This window comes from Raphanus sativus, chromosome 9 (genome assembly GCF_000801105.2).
Source record: "Raphanus sativus cultivar WK10039 chromosome 9, ASM80110v3, whole genome shotgun sequence".
NCBI classification, from domain to species: Eukaryota; Viridiplantae; Streptophyta; class Magnoliopsida; order Brassicales; family Brassicaceae; genus Raphanus; species Raphanus sativus.
This window is the reverse complement of record NC_079519.1, coordinates 28,583,669-28,603,739: the sequence shown is the minus strand read 5'-3', so window position 1 is coordinate 28,603,739 and position 20,071 is coordinate 28,583,669. Positions and strand designations below refer to the sequence as shown.

Below are 20,071 nucleotides of genomic sequence, written 5' to 3'. Positions count from 1 at the left end.
CTACAAAGAGGATAGAGAAGAAGGAAGAGTAGTCATCCAACCATCTCCAGAAATGAAAGTTTTAGTTTTTACAAGAGGAGCAATATCTCTATCAGAAAGATTCTTGTCCCATTCAACTCTTCCTTGCTTATTCGCTCCTTCTCCCGTGCAGTTTACCTCCGCAAATGTAATTTTATCCCTGATTTTATTTGTTGTAATTATTATCATTATACGTTTGCCAAGTATGTAACCGAAGCACATTATATACATAGTAAAAGAGAAGAAGGCATACGTACTCTTTGCCTTTATAATGCCAAGCGTCCCATCCTTGAGGAACAATAACATTAGACATGCTGGTTGCATAAAAGACAACTCTAGAGTAGTCTCGGTAAGCTCTTCCCAAGTACGCCTTACCATCTCCTTTAATCGTGCAGTATTTGAACACAAATCCACTTGTGTCTTGCTCGCTTTGCCTCCCTTGCGCGGTTATGAATCCCGCCATCAATGCTCCGCTTTTCACCGATTCATCTTTTGTCACTCCTTTAACGTATATCACGCACTTCTGCATCGACAAACAAATACGTTTTCATATATTAATTCATTTGACTATTGTGGGCCGATAGGGTCTAATTTTCTGTAAGAAAGTATTCAAAACATCTCTATACGCAACCAAAATTTATGAAAGATAAACATATATGAAATTACTTCGTATATAGATTGGCCTCCTCCCCATATAAAATCAATGGCTCCTTCGATGTAACAGTTCTTGAAGTAGTGACGGCCGACAAAGTCAGCCAGTGTGTCTTGGACACTGATGAAGCTGCAGCCATAGAACCACGCCTTATCCGCCATTAGTACAATTGATGGAGCTACTTTTATCTCTTTATGCGGTACTAGTGATGTTCTACTGTTATAAGAATTCTGCGCAAAAATATGCCAGTTTCACAATATTATATATATAAGAATTATTTCATATGATATCCACACGTATGAAAATTAATCCAAATAATCTCCATAAAATGAAACGAGCTTAAAAGTACACCATCCGTCAATTTGGAGGAAAACAAATCACTGCTGCAAAAGTTATTCACGGGCTTTAGACATACAAATCTAGTTGAAGAGAGCTTATGAACGAAAATAATTAACAGAGCTTGAATTAGTCAGTATCCTAAAACATGGATTTTGATACCAACTATATATATAAATCCTGACCTTGAATGTAACATTGATCGCAACGAAGTACTCGGCGTTAACGACGATCGGACCACTCGAATCGGCTTGTCCTGCATCATTATATTGAACTATCACTTCTGATGGGTTGTTTCCCTGAATTATTATCTTTTGTTTCTGGATCGGAATCACTATTTTTTCGCTGCATCAACACATGTACACTGGTAAACTAAAGTATAATAAAGAAAGAAAGTAATTGCTTGGTTCTTTTGTTTCTTGTGTAATGCATCTCATAACTAAACTACATGTGATAAAGGAAGAAAGAGCGAAGATGAGAGCTTACACGTAGATTCCGTTTTTAAGATGGATCTTAATCCAGTTATTGTTACCAGAAGGAATGGAGTCAATGGCTGCTTGGACGGTTTTGAAGTCAGTTTCACCACTTTGACCAACCACCACAGTCTTTATAATATCAATGTTGAAATCTTTTGGTTGCTTGTGTTCTAAACCATGAGGAGAGACACGTGATGAATTAGCCATCAAATTCAAAAATGATAGAGCCAAAAGACAAATAAGAAATTTCATTTTTGTTAAAGCAAAAGTTTTAGCTCTTGCGACACAACTTTAGAAAATTCAAGTTGAGTTTGTGTGTGTGTGTGTGTTTGTCAAAACTTGATTTAAACGTCTATTTATCTACACTTCAAAGCATGTACACTTCAAACGTACGTACATTCCCTACCGAATTCCGAGTATGGTTAAAAATCTATTAATTCTTATCTTTTAAACCAAATAAAGTAAATATGTACAAGTTGACCATTTTTAATATTTATTTCTTGAAGTACATACATTATAAAATAAGATTATATCCATGAAATAAGATTCTTTATATGTACATGCACAAATATTCAAGTGAATACTTATGTAAAAATTATCAGGAGAATTAGGTGCATCTTAATTTTATATGAAGTTTCAAAATCCACTATAAACTAAATTTGAACTTTAGCAACTTGGTTGGAAATGATTGCCATGGGATGGAAAGGAAAGTTGCTAGACTCAGTATAACTCTGGAAGATCAAAAATAATTTATGTGGATGCTTTATCCAAATGTCGTTTCTTGTAGCCATAAACTGGCAAAATAGTTATAGAAGTGAGTGAGATACAAAGAAATACAGAGTGAGAGAGATACAAAACCTCAATGAGTGACATAGAAAGAGATACAAAGAGAGACAGAGTGAGTGTGAGAGAGAGTCACGATCTACTTATAATAATAGTTATATATGTAATATATAAATCATATTTACGTCCACACATGCGGCAGTCTGTCCACTTGGTTTTCTATATTTTAGTTTATGATTTAATTGAAACTAGATTTTGACCCGCGCTTTAGAAGCGCAGAATATTTTACGATAAAAAAATTTCACTAATAACTTAACAAATATTTTGGTAATTTTTAAAGAGTGTGTATTTAAAATATTTTTGCATTTAAATCAATGTTTTTAAATTCAACCCGATTGTGATTATATCTGTTAATCCAGAGATCTGACAATTCAATTTTGGTTTTTAAAATATTCATATTAAAAAAATCACTAAACCTCGAGACTAACCGATTGAACTGATGGATGACTGATGGATGACCGATATGTAATCTTATAATCCAAATTTTAAAGTTCATTATTTTGCAATTTATGAAATTATGACATTTCTACAAAATTTTAAAGAGAAAATGATAGATATAAAATAACTAAGATTAATTATTGTATTGTTTGGAAACATTGATAGTAGTATAAAAATATATTGTTTGGAAACATTGATAATAGTATAAAAAAATAAGTATATTGTTTGGAAACATGGATAGTAGTATAAAGAAATTAACATTAGTGATTTAATGTAGGTTTAACTATAAAGTATAAAGGTGTATTTAATTTAAAAACTTACAAAATATATGTTAGGTCCAACATAATGTTTCTGTTTTAATAAGATAGATGTCTTTTTATTAGTAATCTTTATTATTTTTAATGGTATTTAAGTAATATGAAATTTTAATCATCAAATTTAGAGTTTTAAAATGTTTAATTATAGTTATTTATAGTTTATTTTAGTTATTTACAAAATTTTAGATAAGTATAATGGATTTCAGATAAATCTTGACAAAGTTCTGGTATTTCAGGTCTTTTTGGATCCTAAATTCTTTAACCTACTAAGTACAAAAAATTACTGTATTTTATATGTATAACTATAGACTAACCTTGACCCAAGTCCGAAAGAAACCAATCCACACATAAACCAAAAATTTCTAAATACCTAGTTAGGTTCAAACGTCTAAGACCTGAAGTACCTGGATCTCGAGAGGAATGGATTCGAACCCAACGTCTATGCTTAGAAGTCAGTGAAATCTCCCTTTTATAGAGAGGAGGTGAATAGATAAAGGAAATTTAACCGGGTGAAAACAGAGTGAACTAGTGAAAGTTGGTGAGGAAACAAAATAGTTAGGTGAAGAGAGAAAAGGTAATCATATTGTTACTAGTCACTAGTTCAAAGCCTTCTTTTTATAATGCTAGTAAAAAACCAGAATCAAAACTAGCTAATGTTTGAATAACAAAAAAAAACAGAACTTGGGGACACTTCGAAAACACCAAACGAACAGCAAAGAAACAGAACAGAAATTTAACTTTGAACACAATAAACGAACAACGCAAACGGTAAAACTAGTACAGATAGCTGCTCTGCCAGCCTGATAATATCAATTAAAGACAACCAACATTCATCAAAGTGATGAAAACCACATTTTTATTTATATAGATAGAGCAAGAACCATGTAAAACTAAGTAAAGAAAGACACATCTAGACAGAACCACACAACAAAGTAAAGAACACTTTTTTGTAGATAGATATTTCATGTACCTGATTTTCTTGGCATCTTCTTTTTCAGCCGGTTCAATGGAGTGAACTGCCAAAACAATCCAAATAAGTAGAGCACAGTATCATAACAAGTAGAAAAGAATGATGCAAAACGCAACCCATTTATGACATTGCTGCAGACTTAATGGTTGATCTAGATCCAAAAGCTGAATTAAGAGTACCTTTCTTCTCAGGTTTTAGCTGGCAGGAGTGGTACTTGTTTGAGGTATAACAGAAATAGCAGACCATAGCTTGGAAGTCTTTTGGGTGATCATCTGAAGGCTCCTTAGCTCTAAAGGTAATGTAAAACATATCGGCAGCAGTACCGGTCGGGTGAGTATTGGCTTTGATAACCTCGACAAATTCAAAACATTTAGCCTGTGAAACATAAGTGTTTAAAACAAAACATTCATCGAAATAAAAAATTTAAGAGAAGAAGCAGAAGATAAAAACATATTCAGACCGGTACTGCTGCCGATATGTTTTAACATATTCAGACCATCTTGTTATTGTATCGGTCAAGTGATTCCCGAGAGAGCCTCTCTATTACTCCTCTGGTGGTGTCTGTATCCTTGAAATAGTAGTTTTCATCGAAATCAACTGGTACGTAAATTGTGGGTGCACTGTTAGCCAAATGAACCAATTGCAACTCATATGTACATTGGAAAAGTTAAATTCCTAAATAATTAAGGGTGCACGTGCACCCATACACACCAACGTAGCTTCGCCCCTGAATTGAAAACGCAGCGGAACTCCTCAAAGTTGATGTCAAAACCCTAATTACAAAATCACAAGATTATAGATTCCCTTAGACAAAGGTTCTTAATTAGATGAAAATCAAAAGCCAACCTGGCTATTCTCGACTTGTTCTTCAAAGAGGCGTTTCTCTTCCTCTGGCGTGAGGAAAGGTCTTTCATCCTCACGTCGTCTTATGCATGGAAGATAATCACACTTATCCACGGGCTCAGAACCAGGCTCGTATCGGAGACAGGAGAAAATGGTAGGTAAGGACTTCGGTTACTCTTTGGATCCTTACGTTCAGAGTTGAATACGTACCTGGCCCGCCAGGCTCTGCCATCGCTGATCGCAGAAAATATAATCATGCATGGTCAAAATTCTTTTTGAAAATAAAAATAAAATTACATGTATGCGTGCATGTAGAATATAATCTCAGATTCTCACCTAATGACATAGTTGTTTACAAAACCTAGAATACGAACTAGACTAAGGGCCTGACTGGTGTAACCGCAGCGGTTGCGGTTGCGGTTGCGGGAGTTTGCGGGTGCGGGTGGTTGCAGTTTTAAACGTTTTCTAGAGATTTATACGACTGGTACAACTGTTAGAAATTATTGCGTTTGCGGGACTCTTATGACTGGTAAATTACCAAACACAACATCTGTTAAATAATAATTTAACAATATTTACATTTTATGTAATTATAAAAATATTAAAAAATCATATAATATGATAAATATAAAATTTATATTTATAAAATCATATTATTCAATTTTAAAAATGCATAGAAAATATTTTAGTTCTGAATTTTTATAATATAAATTGAAATATAATATGAATACATTTTACAATTTCTGTTATTTCAATTGAAAATTTTTATTGGATATTTTTAGTATTATTTTTATTTATTCTGTTTTTAAAGAAAAAAAATGTACCCTCCCGCAACCGCCCGCAACCGCAAACGCTAGCTGGAATCAGCTTTTGATTTTAAGAGGTTCGGAGCAGTTTGAAGCGGTTTGAAGCGATTTGTAGCGTTTTCTGTGATTGTTTCGAAACGCCAACAACCGCTATGAATCGCAAAAGTTGCGTTTGCGAGTGGTAGCAGGAAAACCAGTCAGCACCTAAACACCAACTCTTTCTTTTATACATCTTCTACAATTATACTGAAACCCTTGTAAATTTTGTTTTATTCAATTTTGGTCAATAATCAGTTAAAGTTAACGTTAAATGTTACCAAGATTGTACACATAGAAATGAAAGCAAGTAATTAAAAATATAATAAATATCATATTGATTGTTTTTGAAAAAAAAATTAGTAGTACCAGACTATGGTCTCTCAAAAATAAAGTAAAAAGATATTAATACACACCACTAGTTAAATATGTTAAATCTTAATTCTAATTAAATATTTAAAATATCAAGAATTTTATTTGAAATTATTATGATAAAATTTTATGTTAAATTCTTCTTAAACATATAATTTTTTTTGAAAAAATTAATTAAATATATTTTTTATAACTAAAAGGTTGAGCACTATCAAGACTTTATCCGGGCCGAAATCCCCCAGGATGTGACTGTTTTCCCTCCTTCGGAGGAATATTTCGTGCTCCCAACGTATCTCGAACCCTTGTCCTTTCCTTAGACATGCATATATGCCGGAAGATCAACTAAGTGTTGGTAAAACAAAAACATAATAAAATATACTCTCTCTCTTTTTGAAAGATACATATTCTAGATTTTTCACATATATTAAAAAATCACATTAAAAATGCATTAATTTTTGTGAATAACAATTTTCCATAACTTTTAACCAATAAAAATCCAATAAACACAATTAATTTTTTTGAAGTTAACAGATTTTCATTAAATAATACATTGAAAAAGTAAAAAATGTATCTTTTTAAAACAAATTTTTTTCCTAGAATATGGATCTTTAAAAAACGGAGGGAGTACTAAAACACCCTATTAAGGTTTTCTTAGATGTCAAATTTCGAAAACTGTCTTAAATTAATATCACTAATTAAAATATGTTGGATTATTGAAAACTCACTCCATCATATTATCAAATAATACAAATGCAACAATTCATATTTTTTTTAACGACAGCAACTATTCATATTTTATCCCGTAAGGAAATTGTAGTTTTGTAGTTAAAATATTTTAAAAGTATTTCAACCCTTGGGATGTGCTCTCCTCACTTGAATTTGTAATACTGTATTCTCTCCGCTTCTAAATAAATGTCATTTTGACACTTTTCACAGAGACTAAAATTTATATAATTGATTAATATATTTTTATTTAATGAATAATAAAATAACTAATCATGATTTAAATAAAAATCTATTGGTTATTCAAAAAGGTAAAAGTTATATTTAATATACTCCCTCTGTTTTTAAATAATACATGTTTTGAGATTTTCACACTTTTTAATAAAACATATTAAAATTTACTTATTAGTGCATAGTTTTTTGTTATTTTATATTTCCTATATTTCTAAACCAATAAAATTTCAAGAAATGCAATTAATGTTTTTGAGATTCACAATTATTCATAATTAGTTGACAAAAATTACATTGAAAATATGAAAAATACATCTTTTTGAAACAAAAAAAATTCCTAAAACATACATCTTTAAAAACAGAGGGAGTACAAAATTACATTAGAATCGTAAAACGATACTTATTTTTAAACAAAATGAAAAAAACTAAAGTGACACTTGTAATAATACAATGTCATTTATGTTTTTAATTTTTGGAAAATATCTGTATAAGTTTGACCAAGATTTATAACTATTTTAACAAACAGAAAGTATTGTTAATTACTCTAATATAAAGGAAAATAAAAGGAAAAAACAGCTGGCACATTGTTTCACGACAGCTAAATCTGGAAATGAAAAGTACATAGTATTTGATTTCTTTCTTAAAAGTCCAACCAATCAGACAAAAGCATAACATCTCTTTATTGGGATCTCAACCTTTCATATTTTCTCTGACAATTAAACAAAAAAGAAAAACAGACAAGAAGAGAGAAGAAAGATGCCTCATGGAACTCTTGAAGTTGTTCTTGTCAGCGCCAAAGGACTTGAGGACACAGATTTTCTGAGTAAGATCTGATCTGATATTAGTGTCTGAATCCTTACAACCCTGTCTCTAGTGTGAATTTTGTTGATGGGTCTTGTCTGAATGAAACGTGTTAAATCTGCGAATTTGTATATATGCACGTGTGGAAGATCTAAAATCTTGATATGAATCCGTATTATGCAAATTTGATCACAGATTAACATTCTTGATCTTCTGCTAGTCATTGTATTCTTGTGATCTCTAGTTGGTGGTTATGGACATGTAAATATGGATTTATTTCTTCTCAAGAATCAGATCAAAGATGTTTAGATCGGTTGATTTGACCAAAAAAAAAAGATGTTAGATCGGTTGCATATTATATACGTTGACTTATTCGTGATGCCTTTATAAACAGACAGCATGGATCCTTATGTGCAATTCACTTGTCGGACTCAAGATCAGAAGAGCAATGTCGCATCAGGTATAAGCTCTGTCAATCAAAGATCCTTTTGTGTTTCCAAGACTTCTGAAGAAAAAAAAATCATGAACTTTTGTTTGCAGGACAAGGCACGACTCCAGAATGGAACGAGACATTTATCTTCAATGTCTCTGAAGGAACAACAGAGCTAAAAGCCAAAATCTTTGACAAAGATGTTGGCACAGAGGATGATCATGTTGGTGAAGCAACGTAAGATCTTTTACACAACAATAACCATAACTTCTTTTTTTTTTTTGGTTTTAGAACCTAAGTTAAGGAGATGTGTTTTTGAAAACGATGTAGCCTTCCATTGGAGCCGGTTTTCTTGGAAGGAGAGATCCCACCAAGTGCATACAATGTGGTGAAAGATGGAGAGTTCAAAGGCGAGATCTGGATCGCATTATCCTTCAAACCTTCGGTATAAATTAAACACTAAAACAAGCATCCTTCTTGATTAGGTTTTGTTAAGTTTGAGACTCTGGAGAACAATGTGTTTGTTTGTTTGGTAGGAAAACCGAAGCAGGGGGTTTGAAGAGGAGTCTTATGGAGGCTGGAAAAACTCTGAAGCTTCTTACTAATTAAAGAGATCAAAAACACCAAATGTGTGTGTTTACTGTTTCATTTTGAGTCTTGACAATAAACTGTTCCTTTGTCTTGTTATGTTTATTATTATTATTCTTGTGTTCTGTTTGGATTTAATGATTAAAAGCTCCAGAGATTTTTGATTCTTTTTGTCTTGTTTAAGTGTCTGGTTATGACAACAAATAAATATTTTACAAATACTAATTTATGATCATAAGTTACACGGTTGTTAGCTACATCCATATACTAGTACTAAAGGTCTTTATGCAGCTTAGATTAAAGAGCTTGTTTGAAGTGTCTTTAGTTCCCTGCAACTGTCTGTTGCATAGTAACAACCATGGACACGCAACGAGGTAAGCTTGAACTTGCTACACATGGAGGATCAAGAGATTTCTTGGATTCAGGTTCTTCATTCTGTGAGACTTTGATGATGTTGGAGAAGCTAGGCAATCCGAAATCAGGTAAATGTACGTTACCATCAGCGCTCCCTGCAGCTGTATAGTATTGCTCAAGGTACCTGCGGATTACTGAGTCATCATCCTGTGAAATTGTGAGAGGCTCAAATGGGAAGTTTGGGCACGGTTCAGGCCATTCAACAGGTGTTTTCTCGCTCGAACTTCCCTTCCCTCCCTGCGGTTTCCTTGGTGTCCTTTTGTCTTTCTTCTTAGATGAACATGGTTCTGCGCTCTTCTTCCGCTTTTTAGAGCCACTGATGTTCTTTTCCTGTGGGGTAACAGGAGAGGGGTTTAAACCAAGCTTAATGGTGTTGATGACATCATCTGGTCCTCTCAACTCCGTAGCAGTTTCTTCCTGCGTAGTAGCTTGAGTGTTTAGAGTCTCTTCGCTCTTATTCCCTGGTTCCTGAGACAAGTCACTCTCTTGGTTCCCAATTTGATTCCAGTCTTTCTCTACCAAACTATCACCTAAAGGAGGTTCACAGTTGAGGTTGATTTCAATAGTAAATGATCCAGACAAACCCGGGATCTCCCTCGCCTTATCAACAACCTGCAAGTTTTCTTCTCCAAAAGACTCTTTCAAACCATCTTCTTTTGCTTTTGAGGTCTCAACTTCTTGAATGTTTTCTTCATCTGGTTAAATAGAGAAACAGACGGTTCTTCTTCATTCACTAAACCAACAAACTTTTCAGTAATTATTAATTATTTCTCTTTTACCTTCAAGAAGACATTGATTTATTGCTCTAGAATCCAGTTTCGTCATCCTTTCTGGTTGTAACCGTAGCTACAAGTAAACAGAACTCCCATCCTTACATTTGTTAGAGAAGAAGAAGAAACATACTGTAAAGACAAAAGTCACTTACAGGAGTAGAGGTAACGTTAGAGAAAGTCTCCACATTCTCTTGGGAACCTTTGCCCTCATTCTCTGACCAATCTTCTTCCTCCGTGTTATAATCATACGTCTTGTAGTTGTCAACCATAGGATTATAAAAGTAGAGCATCTATCAGCTACTACAAGATTCTAAGCAAAACTTGTAATAGGGAACTACAACAACAACTTACAATGTACTCGCTCCCGGTTTCCTCTAGTTTATTATCAAACGAAGCTGCTTCAGATTCATTAGTGGTCTGACACTGTGGTACTTCTTGTTCTGAATGGGGATTCAACCCACTAGAAATATTGTTGTTGTCATACATCTACAAGAAGAAAACATCTTTCACTTCTGACAACGGATATCTAAACTAATTATACAAAAGATTATAATACCTCATAATATGGATTTCTACAATAAGATATACTCCCCAGATCATTCTGAAGCCGTGATGCCCTTTCTCTTACAGCCTCCTCTTCATCTTGTAAGGCTTTTAACTGAAATACAAGAGACAGAAACATAAACAAGACACAAAAGAAAGAAACTTTGAAAATAAAGAGGACCAAGTGTGTTAAATCATCAATCATGTAACATACAAGTGCTTTCTTTCTCAGGATAGCGGATTCTCTGTGCTCTCGAATCTCATCCATTCTAATGAACTCGATAACTTGATCCTTGGTGGCGAGCTTCCTTCCCGTTCTCAAATGCGTGTAAGTCTTTAACCAAAAAATGTGTAAACTTTCCCATCAGCATGCATTATTACAAAGCCCCCCAAAAAAAAAACAAATATTTCTTCTTTAGAGGTTAAATCTTCTCAATAGCTGACAGGGAAACTCATACACTATAGAGATTAAAGATCCATGTCTGCATTGGAAGACGAGCCAACACATAAGCTAAAAAAGAGTAAAGAAGATTTTTACTTTAGTTTGGCGACCGCGTTTTAGAGCCGTGGAGTGAACTATCCAACCGACGGGAAGCCATTCCGGCGTTTCATCCGCCGTGATAGTTGGCGGAAGCTGGCGGAGCATTTTTGTTCTTGTCCGGACTGAAACAGAGGGTTTGTGTGTCTTTGACAGAACAGAAGAAAGTAACTCTGATCATAAAGTTATCGTGTGACACGTGGTGCAATTGGTTAGTGAACACGTGACAGTAAGATCAGATAACTTTGCATGTTATTGTCCTTGTAAAATCTTTACTATCGATATTAACCCCAACCTTTTTATTAAACCCTTAACCCCTGTAAGAATCGATCCGGTGTTTCATCTCTAGTCAATAATTTTATGTAGAGATGTTGATCATACTTTACCCTTTTTTTTAGCAAGGATCATACTTACCTTTTAATCATAGTATTTCCGCACACAAAAACTATATTTTCTTTTTTTAACCGGTGGACTTGGGTTACTGGCGTTTGAAGAATAAACATGCAGTTCAATCTCCGCTGGCCACCTGTGCTGTCTTAAACGGTAAGAATATATGACTGATGCAGATTTCGTGGGATCAGTCGGTTGACATCGGTCGTCGGATTCTCACTGTTATCTAAAAAAACTACATTTTTAAAAATAAAACATTGTTGATTTTCATGTTAAAAATATTTATTACATTAAAGATTTTAAAAAAAAACAACATGAAAAGGGGACAATTATGTCTCCAGCGGAATGAAGTCCAGAAGCGCATAGAAGACTGGATGGGGTTCTCTCATTCAGACCAGGGCTGCGTTCGTCAACCGTGCTCGAGTCAGCTGGTTATTTGCATGGAGGAGACCTGGCAGCGAGTTGACCGTCCCAGTGCCAATATGTCTACTTGAGTGTTTTGGCAGGTAAATTCGCATCTTTTATTGCAGGATCTGATTGGCTTTTGGCTAGGAATGTTGTGGCTGCAATCAGACGTTATAATGGAATGTTAATCGCTAGTGTTCACTCCGGTCTCTACTGATTCTTCATTCCTTACCGGGTTTTGTGAGTGAAAGCTACCGTGAGGTTTGCTACCGTGAGGTTTGCTATCGTGACATGGTTCATGGCGATCTCTTCAATGAAGATTGCGAGTTTGAATAGATCGTCATGAACCATGTCACGGAAGAATTCACCGGTAATCGAGGTATCAAGGTGAACACTGCACTTATGTGATAACATCAATGATAAAGAACGGAAATTGATTTTCTAAAGATGATGGACCAATTTACTATGTTGCACCGGGACGGATACGGGCACAGATACGGGGACGGGAGCGGGGACGGGAAACGGCTAAACTTAAAATTTATGGATACGGGTACGGCAAGGATACACCTATATACATATATATAATATATATTCATAAATATTTAAACCAAATCATAGTCATCATATAAAAATAAAACATCACTATGTCATAATATAAAAATAAAACATCACTATAATATCTTATGTACGTATGATTTGAAAAACCATGAAACAACACACATACGTAATTGACAAACCAAAAAACAGAGTTTGTTATAGTACTTACTGTGTTTCTCTAAGAGATGATGAGAATTGACAATTAATTTACTAAGTTTGATTTACAATGTTTGTTCGAATTAAGCTTATAATCATCATCTGAATTCCCAATCTTCAGATAGATTAATATAACTAAATATTTATTTAAAAAAACATGAAAGGGGACAAACACATGGCAGTGCCTACACATTTGTTGACTTTGATTGTGAATCAATAATTATTGATTTACTGTTATACAAGAAAGTGTAACCGTTAACGGTATAAATTCAATAAATTAATAATGAATGGATTATAATATTTTAGTTATTATAAAAAAAATATTTTAGATTTTTTATTTAAAATATTTTTTTCTAAAATAAGAAAAAAAATAATTTTACTGTATATACATTAATTAAAATTTTGAAATGCAAATTTCAAATGACTTTTATTATATAATTTGGTGTACATAAATATTTCCATAGAATTTAAATGTAGTTTTAGATATAATTTTACTAAATATCATGAAAATATATTGAAATATTAAACAATATAAAGATAATTGATTTATGAATATAAAACATATAATAAAATGGTTTGTCTGTACTTATATGAAATGTTTATACTATAAATTATTAATTTATAATTTTAGTGGCACCACATATATATTTACCTAGGATTTTCAAAAAAATATTATCTTATTGATTTGTGTCGTATTTTGAACCGATTCAATTTGAGACCAAAAAAATTATTAATTTAACGTGTTTATTAATATATCGAGTATTAATTTATAGAATTTCTACTGTATGTTTTGTATTAATTGGACATCCGAGACTTAAAAACAACATGAATAAGTGAGGCTGAGACTTAATATCCAAGATCTTGATACTATCTGAGATCCGATCCGAAAATAGGATATTTTGGGAGTACAGATACGTATGTGGATGACAAATTAACTTAGATCAAGAAAAGATAACTAAATTATTTGAGTTGGACAAACGACATTAAAAATTACGACCTCTGACAAACTTCCATATATATGGAAGATGCTTATTATAACAGCCCATTATCAAAGTATTAAAAATAAATTCTTCATATATATATATATATATATATATATATATATATACAAAACCAAATTCCTAAATTAGTTGATCTTTTACATACGTATTAGTTATTTTCCTGTCACAGTTCTCACATAAATTAATACAACAATACAATCAATTGACACATTATTTACACACCCTATGTAATACACTCTTTTTTTTTTTTTCATCTAGAAATTTATATTAAAAAAGGCTAAAGCCCAAAAGTCTTACAAAGCCCATACATATTGGACACCCAACAAATCAAACCGGCCCAAAGGCCCACAAACCTGAAAACCCTAGCGCCTAAAGAAGCTCTGCCGCCTCCGCGCTCCATCTCCGTACGATCTGGTCGGAGCACGAACCAAGGAGGCTCAAATCGAGGAAAAGACTGCTCAGTGAGTGCGACACACAACACAACCGCCTCAACTTGTCCATCTCCGCCACAGCACCGCCGGAACAACATCAAACTGAAAACACGTTTCATCGGATCTCGGAAACAGACGAGCCTCCGACGAAACCAACCCCGTTCGACACCCCTTGTCTTCACGCCGGGAGATTCCATCGATCTATCGAGATCTCCTCAACCTTTGAACCACTTCAAACCCTAAACAAGTGAATCGCGAAACCGGATCATAAAGACCCCAAACCCTAACTCCACCAACGCTTCATTCAAAGGGATAATTTCCCATCGCCGCCTCAAACCGACACCGAGACACCACCCACAAACAACCGGAGCAAAACGAGCCTCCGCCTTCCAAGATAACTAAAGCCGCCCGTTCACCTGAGTAAGGAGCCACGGCGGTTACAAAAGCCGACCGTTCACCTGAGAAAGGAGCCACGGCGGTTACCAGAGCCGAACGTCCGCCTCGAGAAAAGCGCAACGCCGGAAACACTAGATCTACTAAGAAAGAAAAAAAAACCTTAGACTAGGAAACAAAAGAACGGAAAACGGAGAGGAACAGGAGGAAACCGGGCCGACGGTGGCATAAGGAGCCCACTCCGTCGGCCGGTCGATTGGGTACGGTGGGAACTTTTTAGAGAGAAGGCAGAGCACTTTTCTCCCTTCTCCTATGTAATACACTCTTTTTTTTTTTTTTTTTGGTGTTCAGAAAAAAATATGTAATACACTTTATTCCTTTTTTTGGTCTAAATGTTAATCAAATGAAATCTTTAACATAAATGAAATAAATATGTTACTTATCATTTGTTGTGAAGTGGGTTTGGACCGCCGGGAATTTTCTTAAGTGATACTCTGTAGATCTGCTTGTACTTTTCGCCGGTACTAATTGTTCTTAATTGTCGGAACCGTTCTTGAAACTCCTCCATTGACGTCGTGCTTGGTAGTCTGCGGCCTTCTGAGGAAAAATGAAGCCCCACGAAAATAAAGATCACAATGATTAGAAACGATAATCTTGTGTTCCAGAGCTTCATTATCTTTACTCCGGGAAGAGCTTCTTGTCGTTATGTTTATTCTAAGTTGTGGATGAGCTAAGCTTAAGATTTATTTAGTTACGAGATCTTGGCATGGACTTGTATTATATGAGAAGGAAACAAACAAAATTCCTATTAAAGATTAATAGTTTTGACGAAGTTAACCTTCCTTGACCTATAAGAATAGGTATCTTATATTGTACGTTTATAATCCAATCATTGTGTCAATAATTGAAGTAATGGCGAAAAAAATAGATGATAGATGGATAACACAAACGGAACCAATAACACAAACGTAAGTGTTTTTACAGAAAGCCAGAAACATAGATAGATAGTGTTGCAACAATGACCAACTCTTCTCATCAGACATAAAATGTCGGGAAGAGGCAAAACTGTCACTTTTTTCTTTTGAAAAATTTAAAGCATCACTTTCGGTTTTTTTTAGTCGTTAACTCTTAGACGCCTTGGCTATCTGGGACGCAATCTATCGGAGAGTCATCATCTATATCGGGTTGTGACTGAGCTCTGATTAAAGCCTTCTTGTAACTGCTTGACCTTCTCAGCAAATCTTGTAGGCTCCCTTCAAACCTGTGTGTTCACAAGACATCAAAGTTCTATCAGCATATATAAGTATCAAAATAATACCCAATTAACTGGTCTCACTCACTTATTTGCTCCTCCAGACAGATTGTTTCCTGTCCAAATCAACAATAAAAAAAACTCAGCATATCTGGGAAGAGCATGTTATATTATTTTGGGATTCATATGGTTGGTTACCTTGCTGCTTCCTGGACATAGAAGTCACATCACTATCATTCTCTGATGAATAATCTGATGGTGTTTTGGTGGAGACATCATCACAAGTCTTGTTATTATGTTCATCCTCTGACGAATTACAATTCTCAGCATTCTCAAAGAAATTCGTCTTCCTCTTGTTGTCCACTGCTACCGGTTTAGAGCTTTTCTTCACCACTTGTTTCTTGCTGCTGACAGTGGTTTTCACGGATCCACTGCGTCCACTCTTAGCCACTGACTTCAAATGACTAGCACCTGAGCTAGCTGGTTGTTGTTGACCTCTAGATTTTTTCTCTTTCGGTTTCACTGAGTTCAATGAACCCGCGATGGAACCGCTTGGATGAAGATCAAGCCCCTTCTTCTTCTCCTTCTTTTTAGATTTAGCTCCACCAGCCACTTGATCTTGATTTGGGCTGCAACCAAAATTATCTCCCATATCAACCTTCTCTGTTGGACTTTTCTTGGAAAGGCTATTATCTTCAGCAATCTCAGAACTCTTTTTCAACAGTGAAGCATCACTCTCAGCATCTTTCTTAGTTGGCGTGCATAAGACATCAGTGTCTTTAGGGTTGTTGATGAGAGGAGGAGTCTCCACCAGGGCAGCATTGTTTACTTCAACTGACAAGACTTGGGACTCCGCAACTTTAGAAGAGTGTTTCTTCTTCGCTTTCTTGCTTGATTTCTTCCCAGTTCTGTCCAGATCTCCCTCAGTTTCATTCTTTTCCTGCAAAGAATCTAATACATTTCTGATGACATTATCAGTCCCTTCTCCATCTACAGCTTCGATAGCTGCAACATTCTGTGTACCAGAAGCGACCGGAGTATCTTCTTCAGTTAGGGTCTTGGCTTTTTTGGACTTTCTCTTCTTCGTAGGCTTCACAGACTTAGTCCCATCAGCAACATCTACTTCAACGTTATTGGTCTGGATGCTATCTTCAGCACTTTGTATAGCTTTTCCACTTCCAACATCGTCATCAATCTTCTCCACCATCTCATTTCCTACACAAGCAATTATATCATATAAGTTGAACGAAACTCTCACAGTGACATGTTAGAGCATACAAAACTCAACCAAGATACATTACGAGTTGATAACACAAACTCCCTGAGATCTGATTCAGAAGAAAACTAAATTCAACAAAGAACTGAAATTACCTTTCTGACTTGATTCTGCAACGGTGCCTCCTGACATAGGAAGAGATGCAGGAGTAGCATCGACAGGATCTACAGTAGCAGGAACTCCATTTATCTCATTCACAATATCTCTTGAAGTTGTTGTAATAGCAGCAGAAGCAGAAGGAACTCCATTACTGTCATCTTTTGATCTCTTCTTTCGCTTTTTTTTCTTCTCTGTATCTGGTCTGGTTGTCAACCCACTGTTAGTGTCCAAATGATTTTCAGGGCAGCTCGCTATATTATCAGTTCCAGTATTGTCTCTTCCCACATCTTCAACAGATTTCTCAACCATCTCAGTGTCTACCCAGAATCAACAAAAAAAATTATCAGTTGATAATAGAAACACTACGAGAATGCATTATGCATTAAAAATTAAAATTCAGTAACAAAACTGTTTATTACCTTTCTGACTTGCTTCTGCAAAATGAATATCAAGATTTTCTCCTCTTGAGATTAGAAGAGATTCAGGAGCAGTATCAACAGGATCTACATCTGCAGGGACTTCTTTTATCTGATTCACAACATCTCCTGAAGTTATAACAGTAGCAGCAGCGCCAGAAGAAGATTGATTGATGTCATCGTTTGAGCCTTTCTTCGTCTCTTTCTCTAAATTGTTAGCGTCCAGATGAATTTCCGTGCCACTCTCTAGATTCTCAGTTTCATTTTTATCTTTTGCTAAATCATCGACAGAATTCTCAGCCAGATCATTTTCTAAAGAATCACCAATAACATTATGAGTTTACAATACAAAATTATCCGAGAGAACCGAACGTAGATAGTAACGAGTTGAAATTACCTTTCTGACTTGCTTCTGCGAGAGGATTGCCTCCTGAGATTAGAAGAGAATCAGGAGTTGCATCAACACCATCTACATTTGCAGGAAGTCCGCTCGGAGTAGCAGCAGCAGCAGAAGATTGATTGATGTCATCTTCTGACCTCTTCTTTCGCCTTTTTTTCTTCATCTCTGTATCTGGTTTGGTTGTCAACCCACTGTCAGTGTCCAAAAGATTTGCTGGGTGGCTCACCAGATCATTGTTCTCTATTTTATCTCCTTCCAAATCTTCTTGGACAGATTTATCCCCCATCTCAATCTCTACACAAGAGTCAGAAACCGCATTGGAGTTCATACTATAACAAGAATTACAGTCTATACCATATAACTAAAATAAGAGGTTACCTTTTCCTGTTGCAACATCATCTAGTTTTTCTCTGGGTGAAGATTCAGAACCAACATTTCCACCTAAGTCATGACTCCCATCAACATCAAATCTTGAAACAGTTGTAGCAGCAGCAGCAGATTGACTGACATCAACCGAAGGTTTCTTGAGACTTGTTTCTCCATCAAAAGCTTTCAGCTTCCTCTTCTTACGCGTCTTCTCAACTACTGGAGTTTCCAAATCTTCTTCAGGAGTCTGGTTCTTGTTATACCCATCTAAAAGCAGAGAATCAGTTGCAATCTCCTTGTTCTTCTCCAGCAACTGATCATGATTGGAAGGTTTCTTCCCACTTTTCCACCATCCGGACTTCTCAGCTTCCTCTTCTTTGTTGTCTTCTCAGCTACTTGAGTTACCAAATCTCGTTCAGGCGTAGTATATCCAAGTAAAGGTAGAGAATCAGTCGCAATCTGCTTGTTCTTCTTCTCAAGCAGCTCATGGTCTGAACACTTGTCATCAGCATCATCCATTAGCTCAGCCTTGTCAAGTACAGACACGGCGGCGGCATCGACAGAAAGAAACCAGCAGTTGCTACTGAGACCCTCGAAGGCCAAACTCAAACACATAAAATCCGGCAAGTGATAATCTAAAAGGAGACCCCTTTTATTCTGATGTTCAACCTGTAAAAACAAACAAAACAAAAAATAGTTTATTGTTTACTCAATTCGTTTTATGAGAAAACAACAACAAAGAAGACAGTTAGTTACCTTAACCGCATAGACATTGATTTCTCCAATTTTTGGGAAACAGTGAAGATGCTCCTTGCATAGTTTCTCTATGCATGCCAAAACCAACCACAATCGTTAGATTCGATGGAGTGTGAGTACAAAGCCGAGAGTTGTTAAGTGGGTGGGTTCTCTCACCTTTGAAATCGGAGACGGTTTCATTGTTGTCAACGGGAAGCATGAGATGGGTGTCTAGGTTCGTATCTACATACACGCAGTTGATCTCCGCTGATTCCGTTTCCGCCATTGTCAGTCCACAAGTTCAGGTACGACCAAGAAGAAGAGAGACAGAGATATGAAGAGGTGGTGGTGGTGGATGTCGAAAAGGTGTGTGTTTAGGGTTTTTGTTTTTTCGTGTTCAAAAACAAAAAGGGTTTTTGATTTTTTATGATTAAACCGGTACGTCATGATGTTTATATAATACAGTACTAGATTTTGACCCGCACTTTTGAAGCGCGGTATATTTTACAATAAAAAATTTCACTAATAATTTAACAAATATTTTGGTAATTTTTAAAGAGTGTGTATTTAAAATATTTTTGCATTTAAATCAATATTTTTAAATTCAACCCGATTATGATTATACCGGTTAATCCGGAGATATGACAATTCAATTTATGTTTCTAAAATATTCATATTAAAAAATCACTAAAATCCGAGACTAACTGATTGAACTGATGGATGACCGATATATAATCTAACTGGATTTAAATTGTAGTAGTTTCATAATTTGTAATCTTATAATCGAAATTTTAAAGTTCACTATTTTGCAATTTATGAAATTATGACGTTTCTACAAAAATTTAAAGAGAAAATGATAGATATAAATAATTAAGATTAATTATTGTATTATTTGGAAACATTGATAGTAGTATAAAAAATATATTGTTTGGAAACATTGATAGTAGTATAAAGAAATAAGTATGATAGTAGTATAAAGAAATAAGTATATTGTTTGGAAACATGG

The 20,071-nt window shown here is 35.0% G+C and overlaps 4 protein-coding genes across 6 annotated transcripts; 1 reads left to right on the top strand and 3 right to left on the bottom strand.

Moving 5' to 3' along the window:
• LOC108827064 (putative pectinesterase 10) lies at positions 1 to 1,734 on the bottom strand. The gene is made up of 5 exons (XM_018600411.1): positions 1,493 to 1,734; positions 1,192 to 1,351; positions 685 to 900; positions 276 to 541; positions 1 to 178 (listed from the first exon to the last, which is right to left on the bottom strand). Exons 1-5 carry the CDS (start codon positions 1,732 to 1,734, stop codon positions 1 to 3), a joined length of 1,062 nt encoding a protein of 353 aa, XP_018455913.1.
• Positions 1,735 to 7,722: 5,988 nt separating this feature from the next.
• Positions 7,723 to 9,046, top strand: LOC108828486 (16 kDa phloem protein 2). The gene is made up of 5 exons (XM_018602196.2): positions 7,723 to 7,884; positions 8,257 to 8,322; positions 8,403 to 8,529; positions 8,623 to 8,737; positions 8,829 to 9,046. The coding sequence occupies exons 1-5, from the start codon at positions 7,818 to 7,820 to the stop codon at positions 8,895 to 8,897; spliced, it is 444 nt and encodes a 147-aa protein (XP_018457698.1). The 5' UTR covers positions 7,723 to 7,817; the 3' UTR covers positions 8,898 to 9,046.
• A 25-nt stretch (positions 9,047 to 9,071) lies between these two features.
• Positions 9,072 to 14,950, bottom strand: LOC108828485 (uncharacterized). Of its 3 annotated transcripts, none has more exons than XM_056994543.1 (8): positions 11,563 to 14,950; positions 11,149 to 11,295; positions 10,825 to 10,944; positions 10,624 to 10,725; positions 10,419 to 10,553; positions 10,220 to 10,318; positions 10,074 to 10,140; positions 9,072 to 9,989 (listed from the first exon to the last, which is right to left on the bottom strand). In XM_056994543.1, exons 2-8 carry the CDS (start codon positions 11,254 to 11,256, stop codon positions 9,202 to 9,204), a joined length of 1,419 nt encoding a protein of 472 aa, XP_056850523.1. In that variant the 5' UTR covers positions 11,257 to 11,295; positions 11,563 to 14,950; the 3' UTR covers positions 9,072 to 9,201. The 3 variants fall into 3 exon arrangements, with proteins under 3 accessions (XP_056850523.1, XP_018457697.1, XP_056850522.1); XM_018602195.2 differs by having other exon boundaries at positions 11,149 to 12,101; positions 12,176 to 14,950; XM_056994542.1 differs by having other exon boundaries at positions 11,149 to 14,950.
• A 484-nt stretch (positions 14,951 to 15,434) lies between these two features.
• Positions 15,435 to 19,472, bottom strand: LOC108828186 (uncharacterized). The gene is given in 10 exon segments (XM_018601788.2): positions 15,435 to 15,782; positions 15,862 to 15,889; positions 15,972 to 16,988; positions 17,145 to 17,465; positions 17,568 to 17,876; positions 17,962 to 18,258; positions 18,343 to 18,604; positions 18,607 to 18,999; positions 19,087 to 19,154; positions 19,243 to 19,472. Coding segments are annotated over 10 exon segments (2,937 nt in total). The 5' UTR covers positions 19,352 to 19,472; the 3' UTR covers positions 15,435 to 15,649.
• Positions 19,473 to 20,071: the final 599 nt, after the last annotated feature.